Source organism: Oncorhynchus nerka, linkage group LG9a, assembly GCF_034236695.1.
Source record: "Oncorhynchus nerka isolate Pitt River linkage group LG9a, Oner_Uvic_2.0, whole genome shotgun sequence".
Lineage (NCBI taxonomy): Eukaryota > Metazoa > Chordata > Actinopteri > Salmoniformes > Salmonidae > Oncorhynchus > Oncorhynchus nerka.
The window spans coordinates 43,848,672-43,861,301 of NC_088404.1; the positions used below are offsets into that span (position 1 = coordinate 43,848,672).

The 12,630-nt window shown below is 43.5% G+C and overlaps 1 protein-coding gene across 2 annotated transcripts in view; it reads right to left on the reverse strand.

Annotated features, from left to right (window-relative positions):
- Positions 1–1,008: 1,008 nt before the first annotated feature.
- The window catches only part of LOC115134377 (anoctamin-10-like), a 35,100-nt gene continuing 23,478 nt past the window's right edge, over positions 1,009–12,630 (reverse strand). The window contains exons 4-12 of one of the 2 annotated variants that reach the window (XM_029668273.2): positions 8,215–8,355; positions 7,488–7,607; positions 5,332–5,964; positions 5,031–5,086; positions 4,579–4,653; positions 3,810–4,349; positions 3,435–3,572; positions 2,118–2,234; positions 1,009–2,009 (exon numbers count right to left, since the gene is read on the reverse strand). In XM_029668273.2, coding sequence (XP_029524133.1) covers positions 2,001–2,009; positions 2,118–2,234; positions 3,435–3,572; positions 3,810–4,349; positions 4,579–4,653; positions 5,031–5,086; positions 5,332–5,964; positions 7,488–7,607; positions 8,215–8,355 — 1,829 coding nt within the window. In that variant the 3' untranslated portion in view covers positions 1,009–2,000. The other variant, XM_065022632.1, reaches the window with a different exon arrangement.

Genomic DNA, 12,630 nt, shown 5'->3' on the forward strand with positions numbered 1-12,630 from the left:
TCATTAATGATGATATGATACAGCACACTGGCTGGCTCGTGTGTGGGTCTTGGAGGGGTGTGTGTGGTACTACTTGCTGTGACTTGTAGAGCAGGATATCATGGGCGTTATGGAAGCGGCCCAAAATCAATTGACAACGCAAATCATTGCACAGCTGATAGAAATGTCATTCGCCGGATTGACAGTGTGATGCGCAAAATAGTACACATCTGGATATGTATGTCATTAAACTTCTGCTACCATTTCTGCCAATCCGTCTACGCATACAGTTTGACGAATACGTTTGATAAATCCAAGGTATGCACTACACACTGCAACTGCCTCTGCAACGCAAAAGCAGCGTTTCATTGGAAATTCATGTAATTCTGGTGTATCAAAATGCCAAGACGCTGTCGGTGTTTTCGAAGCGTCAACATAGGCCAATTTTATCATTTGGACGAGTGGAGGTTAATATAATCGTGATGGTTTCGGAGCTCTTCCACCAGAAGTATGGCTGCATCATGGGAATGGTTTAACCTGTTTTGGAGATAAAACAGTTTTTATGTTCGGGAATTTCGGATGACTGACATGCCCAAAGTAAACTGCCTGTTACTCGGGCCCAGAAGCTAGGATATGCATATAATTGGTAGCATTGGATAGAAAACACTCTGAAGTTTCTAAAACGGTTAAAATAATGTCACATGTTTGAGTATAACAGAACTGATATGGCAGGCGAAAATCCATCCAGAATGTGTGTTGTGTTTTTTTTAGGTCACAGGCCATTTCAGTGCTAGCCTATGGGAAATACAAATGGATAGGACCCAGATTGCAGTTTCCTATGGCTTCCACTAGAAAGGGAAGTGATTATTGCACAAGGGATTCCATAGGTTAATCAGCAAGGATGGTGGAATTGGAATTTTGACCGTAACCTTGCATTTTTTCTCTTTTAGAAGGTCAAATGATAGAAATGCACAAATGAAACTTAGTATTTTTCCAACTAGAGCAAGAAAGAGATACAGTGAAGTGTGATGATTTGGGATGTTTATTTTATTTGGCTGAACATAACCATCTCCACTCAATCCAACACATCATCCACATATTCCATTTTAAAAGATGCATATGAATATAGTATGTATCCCAAAATCAAGTTAATCATTACTCCTTATGTTTTAACATTTGTAAAATCTTCAAATAATTGATCATTTGATTTTAGGTGTAACAGTCATTATGTGAAAGTACGTAAAACACTGGAGAAAAAAATATATATATATATAGCAAATTAAAAATGTGCATAGTATGTGCCAGACACAAAGTCCAAAGCTACCCAGTATTTCAAGAAATCTGACACATAAACTGAAGCTGCAAAGCTACACCGCTTCAGTCCATGGCCCCTGCCTCTAGTATCTAACATGCCTTATAAAGCAAAGCAGGTTCAGAATGAAAACCTGAGTTTCTGCATCAGCTGAGACTGCACCAACCAGATGCTAACAACACTTCCTACCTTAGTATGGCGGTCTATTTAAGCTGACCAGGTTCTGCTCAGACATCCTCTGCCGCTTGCTGCTACTGCTAGTATGCATTTGTTTTTCTTGCTACACACCACCACCAAAACCTCCACCACCCCAACCTCCACCTGTTTGGTTCTGTTTTCCTTCCTGCAGGTGGATTGGTATACCAGTAGTTATTATATGTTGACGCTTTGCTCTGACAGTGAGCTACCCTGAAGGAGCAGAGCATATTGCCAAGACCTATTGTACTGTTCATATTCTCTAATAAATGGTTAAACGAATACCTGGTGTTTCCTTTCTGAACTGTATTTATGCCTGGAGAGGGAGTCCTTCAGAGGGAGATACTGAGAGAGCTTCTCAGACTGGCTGACTCCAGGGTTTAGGTTCACAGGCCAAACAGACGTGTCTTTATATCCTCCTGTCCGCCCTCGTTATGGCAGCTAATTCTAATGAGCCCCCTAGTCCAGACCACCACTTGAAGAGCAACAGGACACTCACTCTCCCACAGGGGCTTCATAGCTTCTGTTGGAGTCAAAAGGAGATGTTTGATTGTCAGATGCCAGGTTGTTCCAGTAACTGGCAGGGATTTTCTATATTATTAGTGATTATTCTTGATTAGGTCATTCTTACCTGCTGCCCTAGAGCTTGCATAGAGTTAAACTCGATCTGTTCCCTCTTGATTCTGACCCAGTCAGGCTCATCTGGGATCATAAAGGCTAGAACCATCTTGACCAGGATCAGGACATGCTAACAAACACATTTTAGTCATTAAGCAGATGCTCTTATCCAGAGCAACTTACAGGAGCAATTAGGGTGCCTTGCTCAAGGGCACATCGGCAGATTTTTCACCTAGTCCGCTCGGGGATTCAGCCCAGCAACCTGTCGGTTACTGGCCCAATGCTCTTAACCACTAGGCTACCCTCACCTATGTTGGTTCGGCAGATGATGACACTGTAACATTCTGTAAATAAGACAATTGTTATGAACCATGTACTGTTATGAACAAGATACTGTACCTCCACCAGGAAGGCTCCCCAAACCTAACTCCCCTCCCTCATACTGTACCTCCACCAGGATGGCTCCCCAAACCTAACTCTCCTCCCTCATACTGTACCTTCACCAGGAAGGCTCCCCAAACCTAACTCCCCTCCCTCATACTGTACCTCCACCAGGATGGCTCCCCAAACCTAACTCCCCTCCCTCATACTGTACCTCCACCATGATGGCTCCCCAAACCTAACTCTCCTCCCTCATACTGTACCTCCACCAGGAAGGCTCCCCAAACCTAACTCCCCTCCCTCATACTGTACCTCCACCAGGATGGCTCCTCAAACCTAACTCTCCTCCCTCATACTGTACCTCCACCAGGAAGGCTCCCCAAACCTAACTCCCCTCCCTCATACTGTACCTCCACCAGGATGGCTCCCCAAACCTAACTCCCCTCCCTCATACTGTACCTCCACCATGATGGCTCCCCAAACCTAACTCTCCTCCCTCATACTGTACCTCCACCAGGAAGGCTCCCCAAACCTAACTCCCCTCCCTCATACTGTACCTCCACCAGGATGGCTCCCCAAACCTAACTCTCCTCCCTCATACTGTACCTTCACCAGGAAGGCTCCCCAAACCTAACTCCCCTCCCTCATACTGTACCTCCACCAGGATGGCTCCCCAAACCTAACTCCCCTCCCTCATACTGTACCTCCACCATGATGGCTCCCCAAACCTAACTCTCCTCCCTCATACTGTACCTCCACCAGGAAGGCTCCCCAAACCTAACTCCCCTCCCTCATACTGTACCTCCACCAGGATGGCTCCTCAAACCTAACTCTCCTCCCTCATACTGTACCTCCACCAGGAAGGCTCCCCAAACCTAACTCCCCTCCCTCATACTGTACCTCCACCAGGATGGCTCCCCAAACCTAACTCCCCTCCCTCACACTGTACCTCCACCAGGATGGCGACCAGTATGATGTTCTTGCCGCTGATCCCTCCCTCCAGACAGAACTCCTGGACGCGAGGGGACAGCAGTAGCAGCCAGCAGTTAGACATGACTGAGACAAAGCCCAGAACCTCAAACGCTGTCTGAAACATACACACAGGCATACAGTAATATGGTTACAGGTACATACAAGGACAGGCGCAAATACAGACATGTGCATAGGGACATAGATGGGCACTGATAAGGAAATAACATTGACCACTGCACGTTGCTCACATCTATTTATTTACCAGATTTAGCTTCATAACACATTTCTGTCTGCATTAAAAATGCCCTCTCTGTTTGTTCAAATTCTCACATCGCCCCAAAACCCTCCTGACCTGCCACACCCCCATATTGGACACTGGGGCAGAGAATGGCTTCCGGAACAGTTTGCAGATCTTGTAGGCATCCCCTCGGATCTCTGTGATGTTGTTGAGGAGCAGGAGGACGGCGGTGAGCGGGTACACACAGGAGAACAGACTCAAATACCCAAACTGCAGCAGCAATTCAATGTACTCCGCAAACAGGCCCTGCAACGTAGCAACAGACGCAATAACACCAAAACAAATATACACCAAACATACAGTACATATGCAAATGCACCCAAACCTGATTCTACCCCTTAAGGCACAGATGCAAAGAAACCAAGGCAGGCGAGCACAATGAAGAGAAATGGAAAAGAAGAAAAAAATACACATTTTACATGGACTTACTGGATAAGGGGGAAGGCTTCTCTGGGCTCTGAGTTTGTCCATCTCTAGGTCGTCCTCCTGCTCTTTCTTATGGGGAGCACTAAGGAAGCGGTCGACTATAAACGGCACTACCACCTCTGTACACTGGTTCACCAGCTGGTTCCCAATTAGCATAGAGGCAAGCCTCTGGGCAAAAATTGATAGTAAACAAACATAAATAGTTACATACTGCATACACACTCTCTCTGGGATCAATTACTACAGATGGTGCACAGAGAGAATGTGATCTGCTCTGTTGTAGAGCTCAAGAAAATCTATTTGAGATCCATCTACCCTTTAAAATGAGGTATTTCCACATTGTATAACTTTTCCTCCGGCCATAGACAAACAGTGCTGCCCAGCTGAAATCTCTTACCTTGCGTAGCAGTGGTAGGTCCTGTTTGTAAAAGGCAATGTGGAAGAGCACAGCAAAGTTGTTGAAGAAAGTAAACTGAAAATTAGAAAGTGAGATGTTGGCTTCAATTAATATCTCTGGAGGCACGACTACAGATCCTGTATCTGATTTGCCTCCCACATCTGTTTATAAAAAAACAGCTGATACTATCTGCACAGTACTCTTATCTGTATCACAATACATTTAGCTCTGCACCATTTTTTATATTTGTCATTTACCAGAAGCGCCTATCCAGAGCAACTTACAGGCTAAATCCCTTGCTCAAGGGCACAACAACAGATGTAGCACTTAGTCGGCTCTGGGATTCGATCCAGCTACCTTTCGTTTACTGGCCGAACGCTTTTAACAGCTATGCTACCTTTCTCCTGGGAGGAGGAGGATGATAGACTGACAGATGGGGAAGGAAAACTGACCAGGAGGACTTTGGTGGTATGATGGTTCTGGAAGGAGGACTCCTCTCTGTGGTTTTCTATGTGGGTAAATCAGACAGATTTTCAGTGGCCTTATCACACACAAACTGTGATACTTTGCATCCAATTGCATTATCTATTATTATATGACTCTCTGCTCTTTGGTGAACTTAGCTCTGTGTTCCCAAACATTCTAACCCCTACTGCAATTATTCATCAACCTCACATTTATTTTCTCTCCCCCTCTTTTATAACCCTTCTCTATCATCTCTAACCCATCTCCCTCCCCAGTGCTCTCTCTCACCCCACTCGGTGAGTTGCATGGCCACAGCGTGGTACACATTCCCCAGCATGTTGGTGTAGACAATGTGGGCCATGGAGGGCATGTAGAGCAGAACTCCAGAGAACAGGGAGCCGCTGTCCTGATGGAAGCCCTGCACCAGGGCCTCTCCGTGATAGAAGCAAGTCATTCCCAGCACCACCAGTCCCATTAAAAGCCCCACTAGGGGCAACGACACCAGGCCTAAACGCAGCTGCCTCTGCCACTCCGGGAACAGGGGCTCCAGACGGCCTGTTTCAGGGTTGAGCCCCAGGGTACCGTGGAAGCCAGGGCGGGGCCCGGCGAAGCGCTCGGCCAGGTTCAGTGTGCCCCAGCGGTGGGAGAGGGAGGAGCTCCGACGCTTCCACAATTCGATGAACAGCGTGGACCACAGCATGCTGAATACAGCCTGTACCATGTGACCGCTGACCGAGGGGCCATCGTCGTCCTCCTCCATCACCCCCTCCCCGGCCTGCTCCTTCACCACCCCACCACCTCCAGGCAGCAGAAAGGTCAGGACAAGGCCCAGGAAGGCAGGGGGAACCAGGGCCCAGGTGTAGAAGTCTAGAAAACTGAAGTAAAACGCCACGGTGCTTCCAAAATATGATTGTATTGCATCTGCACAGGAAGAGAGCGATCATTAGCAGGACAAAGGAGCAAATGTTTGTTAGAGCCGGGCGATATGGATAGAAAATCCATATCACAATAAATTCACACATTTTTTGCGATAATGATAAATCAGCAATAAATTACAACAAAAAACATCCGGGAAGGGCTGGGTGATATGGGCAAAAAGTCATATCGCGAATGTAACTTTTTTGCCCAATAACAACAATATACAACAATGATAAAAAAATGTCAATGGACAGTTACTTTACATTAGTGGTCAGTGCCAAGTAAAACAACAGAGATGGTAGCCTATGATTAAAACAGTAAGCTATTTCATCGAACTTATCCAGATTTGAGATTTTGATGTGCAACCTGTCAAAATTCTTCAGAGAATTTGACAACATCTTTGCATATTGGCCTCATGGCTGTATTATTCACCACCTGAGGAAGTGGGAACTCAAAACATTTAGCTAGATTGCTAATGCTAAATATGATATTGTTGCTATATAGCCATGTAGGCTCAGTAAATGTAGGCTCAGTAAATGTAGTCTAATGTCCTACAAAAACCTTTCACCGCTATGCCTAAGCTACAGTTCCACTTGTAAAGTCGTACCATGAACTCAATATTAAGAGGTGAGAAACACATGATCTACTCACAGAAAGCTGTGACTCTCCTTTCTGTAACTAGAACAACATGAGTTGCTTTGAAAACTGTATTTTTCTCACAATATCATTTTGAGCAAAGGTCATATGCATCTCTACCTCCTCACAGTGGGGATTTGATTTGGATCTTTTAGTCCCCATTTGGACTAATCTTCCAAGAGTCCGTAAACATTCAAATACAATTTATAATACGAACCCATTTTCACATATAACACACTATTACAAACATACATAATATACCAACAATGACCCAATAAATACTCAATCTAAAAAATATAGATTATTCATCTACTATAGTCCCACAACATTTCTATGTATTTAAATGGTTTGAATTTATATTGAAAGGTTTTTGGTTTGCTCAGTTAATTAATTCAATTTCTTTATTGCTCTAAATCGAAATTTTATTTTGCCTATTTCTCTTTTCTGTCTGGATAACGCATAGTTGGTGGACAATCTATTTCTAGTATTTACAGAATGTCTGTCTCTTACCAACTGAATACCGTTATGAATAGAACTTGGCCGTTTTAAATGATGTATATTATGAAATAAAATAAGTACGTTTTTTTCCAATTATCTTGACGATTGATGACGTCACAGTGGGGAGATGGGCATGAGAGTCAGCAGCCAACAGCAAAACAGGGACAGGCAGATACTTTCATAGCAAGAATAAACATAATGCATAGACTATTGCTGTTGACCAAATTCTGGTTTTAGCACCATCTACAGGAACGTTGTGTAACAAAATCACCAACATAGGAGGAAGGCAGTGTCTGTGTCTGTCATTTTTGGTTTATCATCCCAGCTCTAGTGTGTGGGTGAATACAGTATGTAACTATTTTGTGTTTGCTTTACTGCATGATGTTGTTTACCGAGAGGCTGTCCCCATATCTGCTTCTTAGAGTACCACATTCTGCCGAGGTCATTCAGTCTCTGCTGGTCATGTAGAGGGAAGATGTCCTTTATCACTCCTGCCCTCACCAGCTTCTGACCTACAGCACAGAGACAGGACGGATGGGCAACATCAGGGAACTGTACAATACCTCTACCATTATTACACATACAGACGGGTAACCGGGGGTAACATAGCCAGAAGCTTGGCAGCATACGTAAGGGACAGTGCAGATCACAGAGCAGTGAGAGAGGACCGGAGAGAGCACTGAACTGATGAGCCAGAGGTGGTGCTCTGCTCTGCTGCAGAACAGCTTAGCTAAGCAAGATCATGACCAGAGGACAGAACATGCTGAGGTAAACCAGATAGCACACATGCGCACAAACAATACTACTCATATTACAGAGCAAGTGATAAAGCTTCAAATGATACCAACTTTTGCTTCGTAGCACCGACTTTGCAGCACATTGTGGAGTCACATATTCCAATTTCAATTAATAATTTCTCAATTATGCATTAAAATACAAATGTCAAGTACATGTCAGCAATCATTCCTATTGAAGGATCTTTCTATGGATATTTAGTGAAAATACCCTAAATAAGTCCTTTTTTTATTTAGTTTCGTGAGGAATCACCCAACATCCCCATTTATAGTATATCACTCTATTCACATACCTAAACACACACACGCACATGTAAAGACTCACATATGTTTTCCCAGGCCTCTAGGACCCCTGGCGCCTCTGGGATTCCAGGGATTCTCTGCTTCTTCTGGGCCTGTAGAGAGTCCAGCTCATTCTTGACTATGTACTGACGCTCTGCTAGCGTCAGGAACTCCTGCATGTCATCTGGTAACACAGAGGACAGGCGTCAATCAAGACTGTCGTGTGTGTGTGGATATATAATATATATACACACACACACAGTTCTGGAAAAAAATTAAGAGACCACTGCAAAATTCTTATTTTACTATTTAAAGGTATGTGTTTGGGTAAATTGAACATTTTTGTTTTATTCCATAAACTACTGACAACATTTCTCCCAAATTCCAAATAGAAATACTGTCATTTAGAGCATTTATTTTCATAAAATGACAACTGGTCAAAATAACAAAAAATATGCAGTGTTGTCAGACCTCAAATAATGCAAAGAAAATAAGTTCATATTCAGAAATCAATATTTGGTGAAAAAACTCATTTTCAATTACAGCTTTCATGCGTCTTGGCATGCTCTCCGCCAGTCTTTCACATTGATGTTGGGTGACTTTATGCCACTCCCGGCACAAATTCAAGCAGCTCGGCTTTGTTTGATGGCTTGTGACCATCCATCTTCCTATTGATCACATTCTAGAGGTTTTCAATGTGGTTCACGTCTGGAGATTGGGCTGGCCATGACAGGGTCTGGATCTGGTGGTCCTTCATCCACACCTTGATTGTCCTGGCTGTGTGGCATGGACCCTTGTCCTGCTGGAAAAATCAACCCTCAGAGTTGGAACTTTGTCAGAGCAGAAGGAAGCAAGTTTTCTTCCAGGAAAACCTTGTACGTGGCTTGATTCATGCATGGATGCGAAACCTGGAGAGGCCTACAAGCCACAGTGTCCCGCACCCACTGCAAAGAAAAAGCCATATCTCAGACTGGCCAATAAAAATAAAAGATTAAGATGGCAAAAGAACACACACTGGACCGAGGCACTCTGCCTAGAAGGCCAGCATCCCGGAGTCGCCTCTTCACTGTTGACGTTGAGACTGGGGTTTGCGGATACTCTTTAATGAAGCTGCCAGTTGAGGTCTCTCTGTTTCTCAAACTAGACACTCTAATGTACTTTTCCTCTCGCTCAGTTGTGCACTGGGCCTCCCACTCCTCTTTCTATTCTGGTTAGAGCCCGTTTGCGCTGTTCTGTGAAGGGAGTAGTACACATCGTTGTATGAGATCTTCAGTTTCTTGGCAATTCCTCGCATGGAATAGCTGTAATTTCTCAGAACAAGAAGAGACTGACAAGTTTCATTTACATTACATTTAAGTCATTTAGCAGACGCTCTTATCCAGAGCGACTTACAAATTGGTGCTTTCACCTTATGACATCCAGTGGAACAGCCACTTTACAATAGTGCATCTAGGTCTTTTAAGGGGGTGAGAAGGATTACTTTATCCTATCCTAAGTATTCCTTAAAGAGGTGGGGTTTCAGGTGTCTCCGGAAGGTGGTGATTGACTCCGCTGTCCTGGCGTCGTGAGGGAGTTTGTTCCACCATTGGGGGGCCAGAGCAGCGAACAGTTTCAGAAGAAAGGTCTTTGTTTCTGGCCTTTTTGAGCCTGGAATTGAACCCACAAATGCTGATGTTCCAGATACTCAACTAGTCTAAAGAAGGCCAGTTTTATTGCTTCTTTAATCAGAACAACCATTTTCAGCTGTGCTAACATAATTGCAAAAGGGTTTTCTAATGATCAATTAGACTTTTAAAATGATGAACTTGGATTAGCTAACACAACGTGCCATTGGAACACAGGAGTGATGGTTGCTGATAATGGGCCTCTTATGGAATATCTACATATGCGTACAAAAATCAGCTGTCTCAGCTACAATAGTCATTTACAACATTAACAATATCTACACTGTATTTCTGATGAATTTGATGTCATATTAATGGACAATAAATAAGAGCATTTCTAAGTGACCCCAAAATTTTGAACTGGTGTGTGTGTGTGTGTGTGTGTGTGTGTATATGAATATATATGTATATACAGTTGAAGTCGGATGTTTACATACACCTTAGCCAAATACATTTGAAGTAAGTTTCACAATTCCTGACATTTATTCCTAGTAAAAATTAGTTAGGATCACCACCTTATTTTAAGAATGTGAAATGTCAGAACAATACTAGTTATTTATTTCAGCTTTTATTTCTTTCATCACATTCCCAGTGGGTCAGAAGTTTACATTCACTCAGTTAGTATTTGGTAGCATTGCCTTTAAATTGTTTAACTTGGGTCAAACGTTTCAGGCAGCCTCCCACAAGCTTCCCACAATAAGTTGGGTGAATTTTGGCCCATTCCTCCTGACACAGCTGGTGTAACTGAGTCAGGTTTGTAGGCCTCCTTGCTCGCACAACCTTTTTCAGTTCTGCCCACAAATTTTCTATAGGATTGAGAAAAGGGATTTGTGATGGCCACTCCAATACCTTGACTTTGTAGTCTTTAAGCCATTTTGCCACAACTTTGGAAGTATGCTTGGGGTCATTGTCCATTTGGAAGACCCATTTGCGACCAAGCTTTAACTTCCTGAATGATGTCTTGAGATGATGCTTCAATATATCTACATTATTTCCCGCCTCATGATGCCATCTATTTTGTGAAGTGCACCAGTCCCTCCTGCAGCAAAGCACCCCCACAACATGATGCTGCCACCCCCGTGCTTCACGGTTGGGATGGTGTTCTTCGGCTTGCAAGCCTCCCCCTTTTTTCTCCAAACATAAAGATAGTCATTATGGCAAAAACAGTTATATTTTTGTTTCATCAGACCGGAGGACATTTCTCCAAAAAGTATGATCATTGTCCCCATGTGCAGTTGCAAACCGTAGTCTGTCTTTTTTATGGCAGTTTTGGAGCAGTGGCATCTTCCTTGCTGAGTGGCCTTTCAGGTTATGTTGGTATAGGACTCGTTTTACTGTGGATATAGATACCTTTGTACCTGTTTCCTCCAGCATCTTCACAAGGTCCTTTGCTGTTGTTCTGGGATTGATTTGCACTTTTTGCACCAATGTACCTTCATCTCTAGGAGACAGAACGCGTCTCCTTCCTGAGCGGTATGACGGCTGCGTGGTCCCCCGGTGTTTATACTTGTGTACTATTGTTTGTACAGATGAACGTGGTACCTTCAGGCGTTTGGAAATTGCTCCCAAGGATGAACCAATCTTGTGGAGGTCTACAATTTTTTTTAGAGTTCTTGGTTGATTTCTTTTGATTTTCCCATGATGTCAAGCAAAAAGGCACTGAGTTTGAAGGTCGGCCTTGAAATACATCCAAAGGTACACCTCCAATTGACTCAAATGATGTCAATTAGCCTATCAGAAGCTTCTAAAGCCATGACATAATTTTCTGGAAGTTTCCAAGCTGTTTAAAGGCACAGTCAACTTAATGGATGTAAACTTCTGACCCACTGGAATTGTGATACAGTGGATTAGAAGTGAAATAATCTGTCTGTAAACAATTGTTGGAAATATTACATTGTGTCATGCACAAAGTAGATGTCCTAACCGACTTGGCAAAACTATAGTAATGGACATGTTGTAGAACAATAGTGAAAACATCAAAACTATGAAATAACACATATGGAATCATGTAGTAAACAAAAAAGAGTTAAACAAATCCAAATATATTTGAGATTCTTCAAAGTAACCACCCTTTGCCTTCATGACAGCTTTAAACACCCTTGGCATTCTCTCAACCAGCTTCAAGAGGTTGTCACATGGAAGGTTCTACAGCTGCACCATCGAGAGCATGCTGACTGGTTGCATCACTGCCTGGTACCGCAACTGCTCGGCCTATGACCGCAAAGGCACTACAGAAGGCAGTGTGTACTGCCCAGCCACCCCAGTCATAGATTGTTCTCTCTGCTACCGCAAGGCAAGCGGTACCGGAGCGCCAAGTCTAGGACCAAAAGGCTTCTCAACAGCTTTTAGCCGTAAGACTCAGGGATTCAAATGGCTACCCGGACAATTTGCATTGTCCACCCCCCCCAACCCCTCTCTTACGCTGCTGCTACTCTGTTCTTCATCTATGCATAGTCACTAACTATACATTCATGTACATATTACCTCAATTAGCCCAACTAACTGGTGCCCCCACACATTGGCTACCCGGACTATCTGCATTGTGTCCCACCAACCCTCTCTTTTACGCTGCTGCTACTCTGTTCATCATATATGCATAGTCACTTTAACTATACCTACATGTACATATTGCCTCAATTAGCCTGACTAACTGGTGCCTGTCTATAGCCTCGCTACTGTTATTTTCAGTCTTTTAACTGTGATTTTTATTTCTTTACTTATCTATTGTTCACCTAATACCTATTTTTTACTTAAAAATTGCACTGTTGGTTAGGGCCTGTAAGTAAGCATTTCAC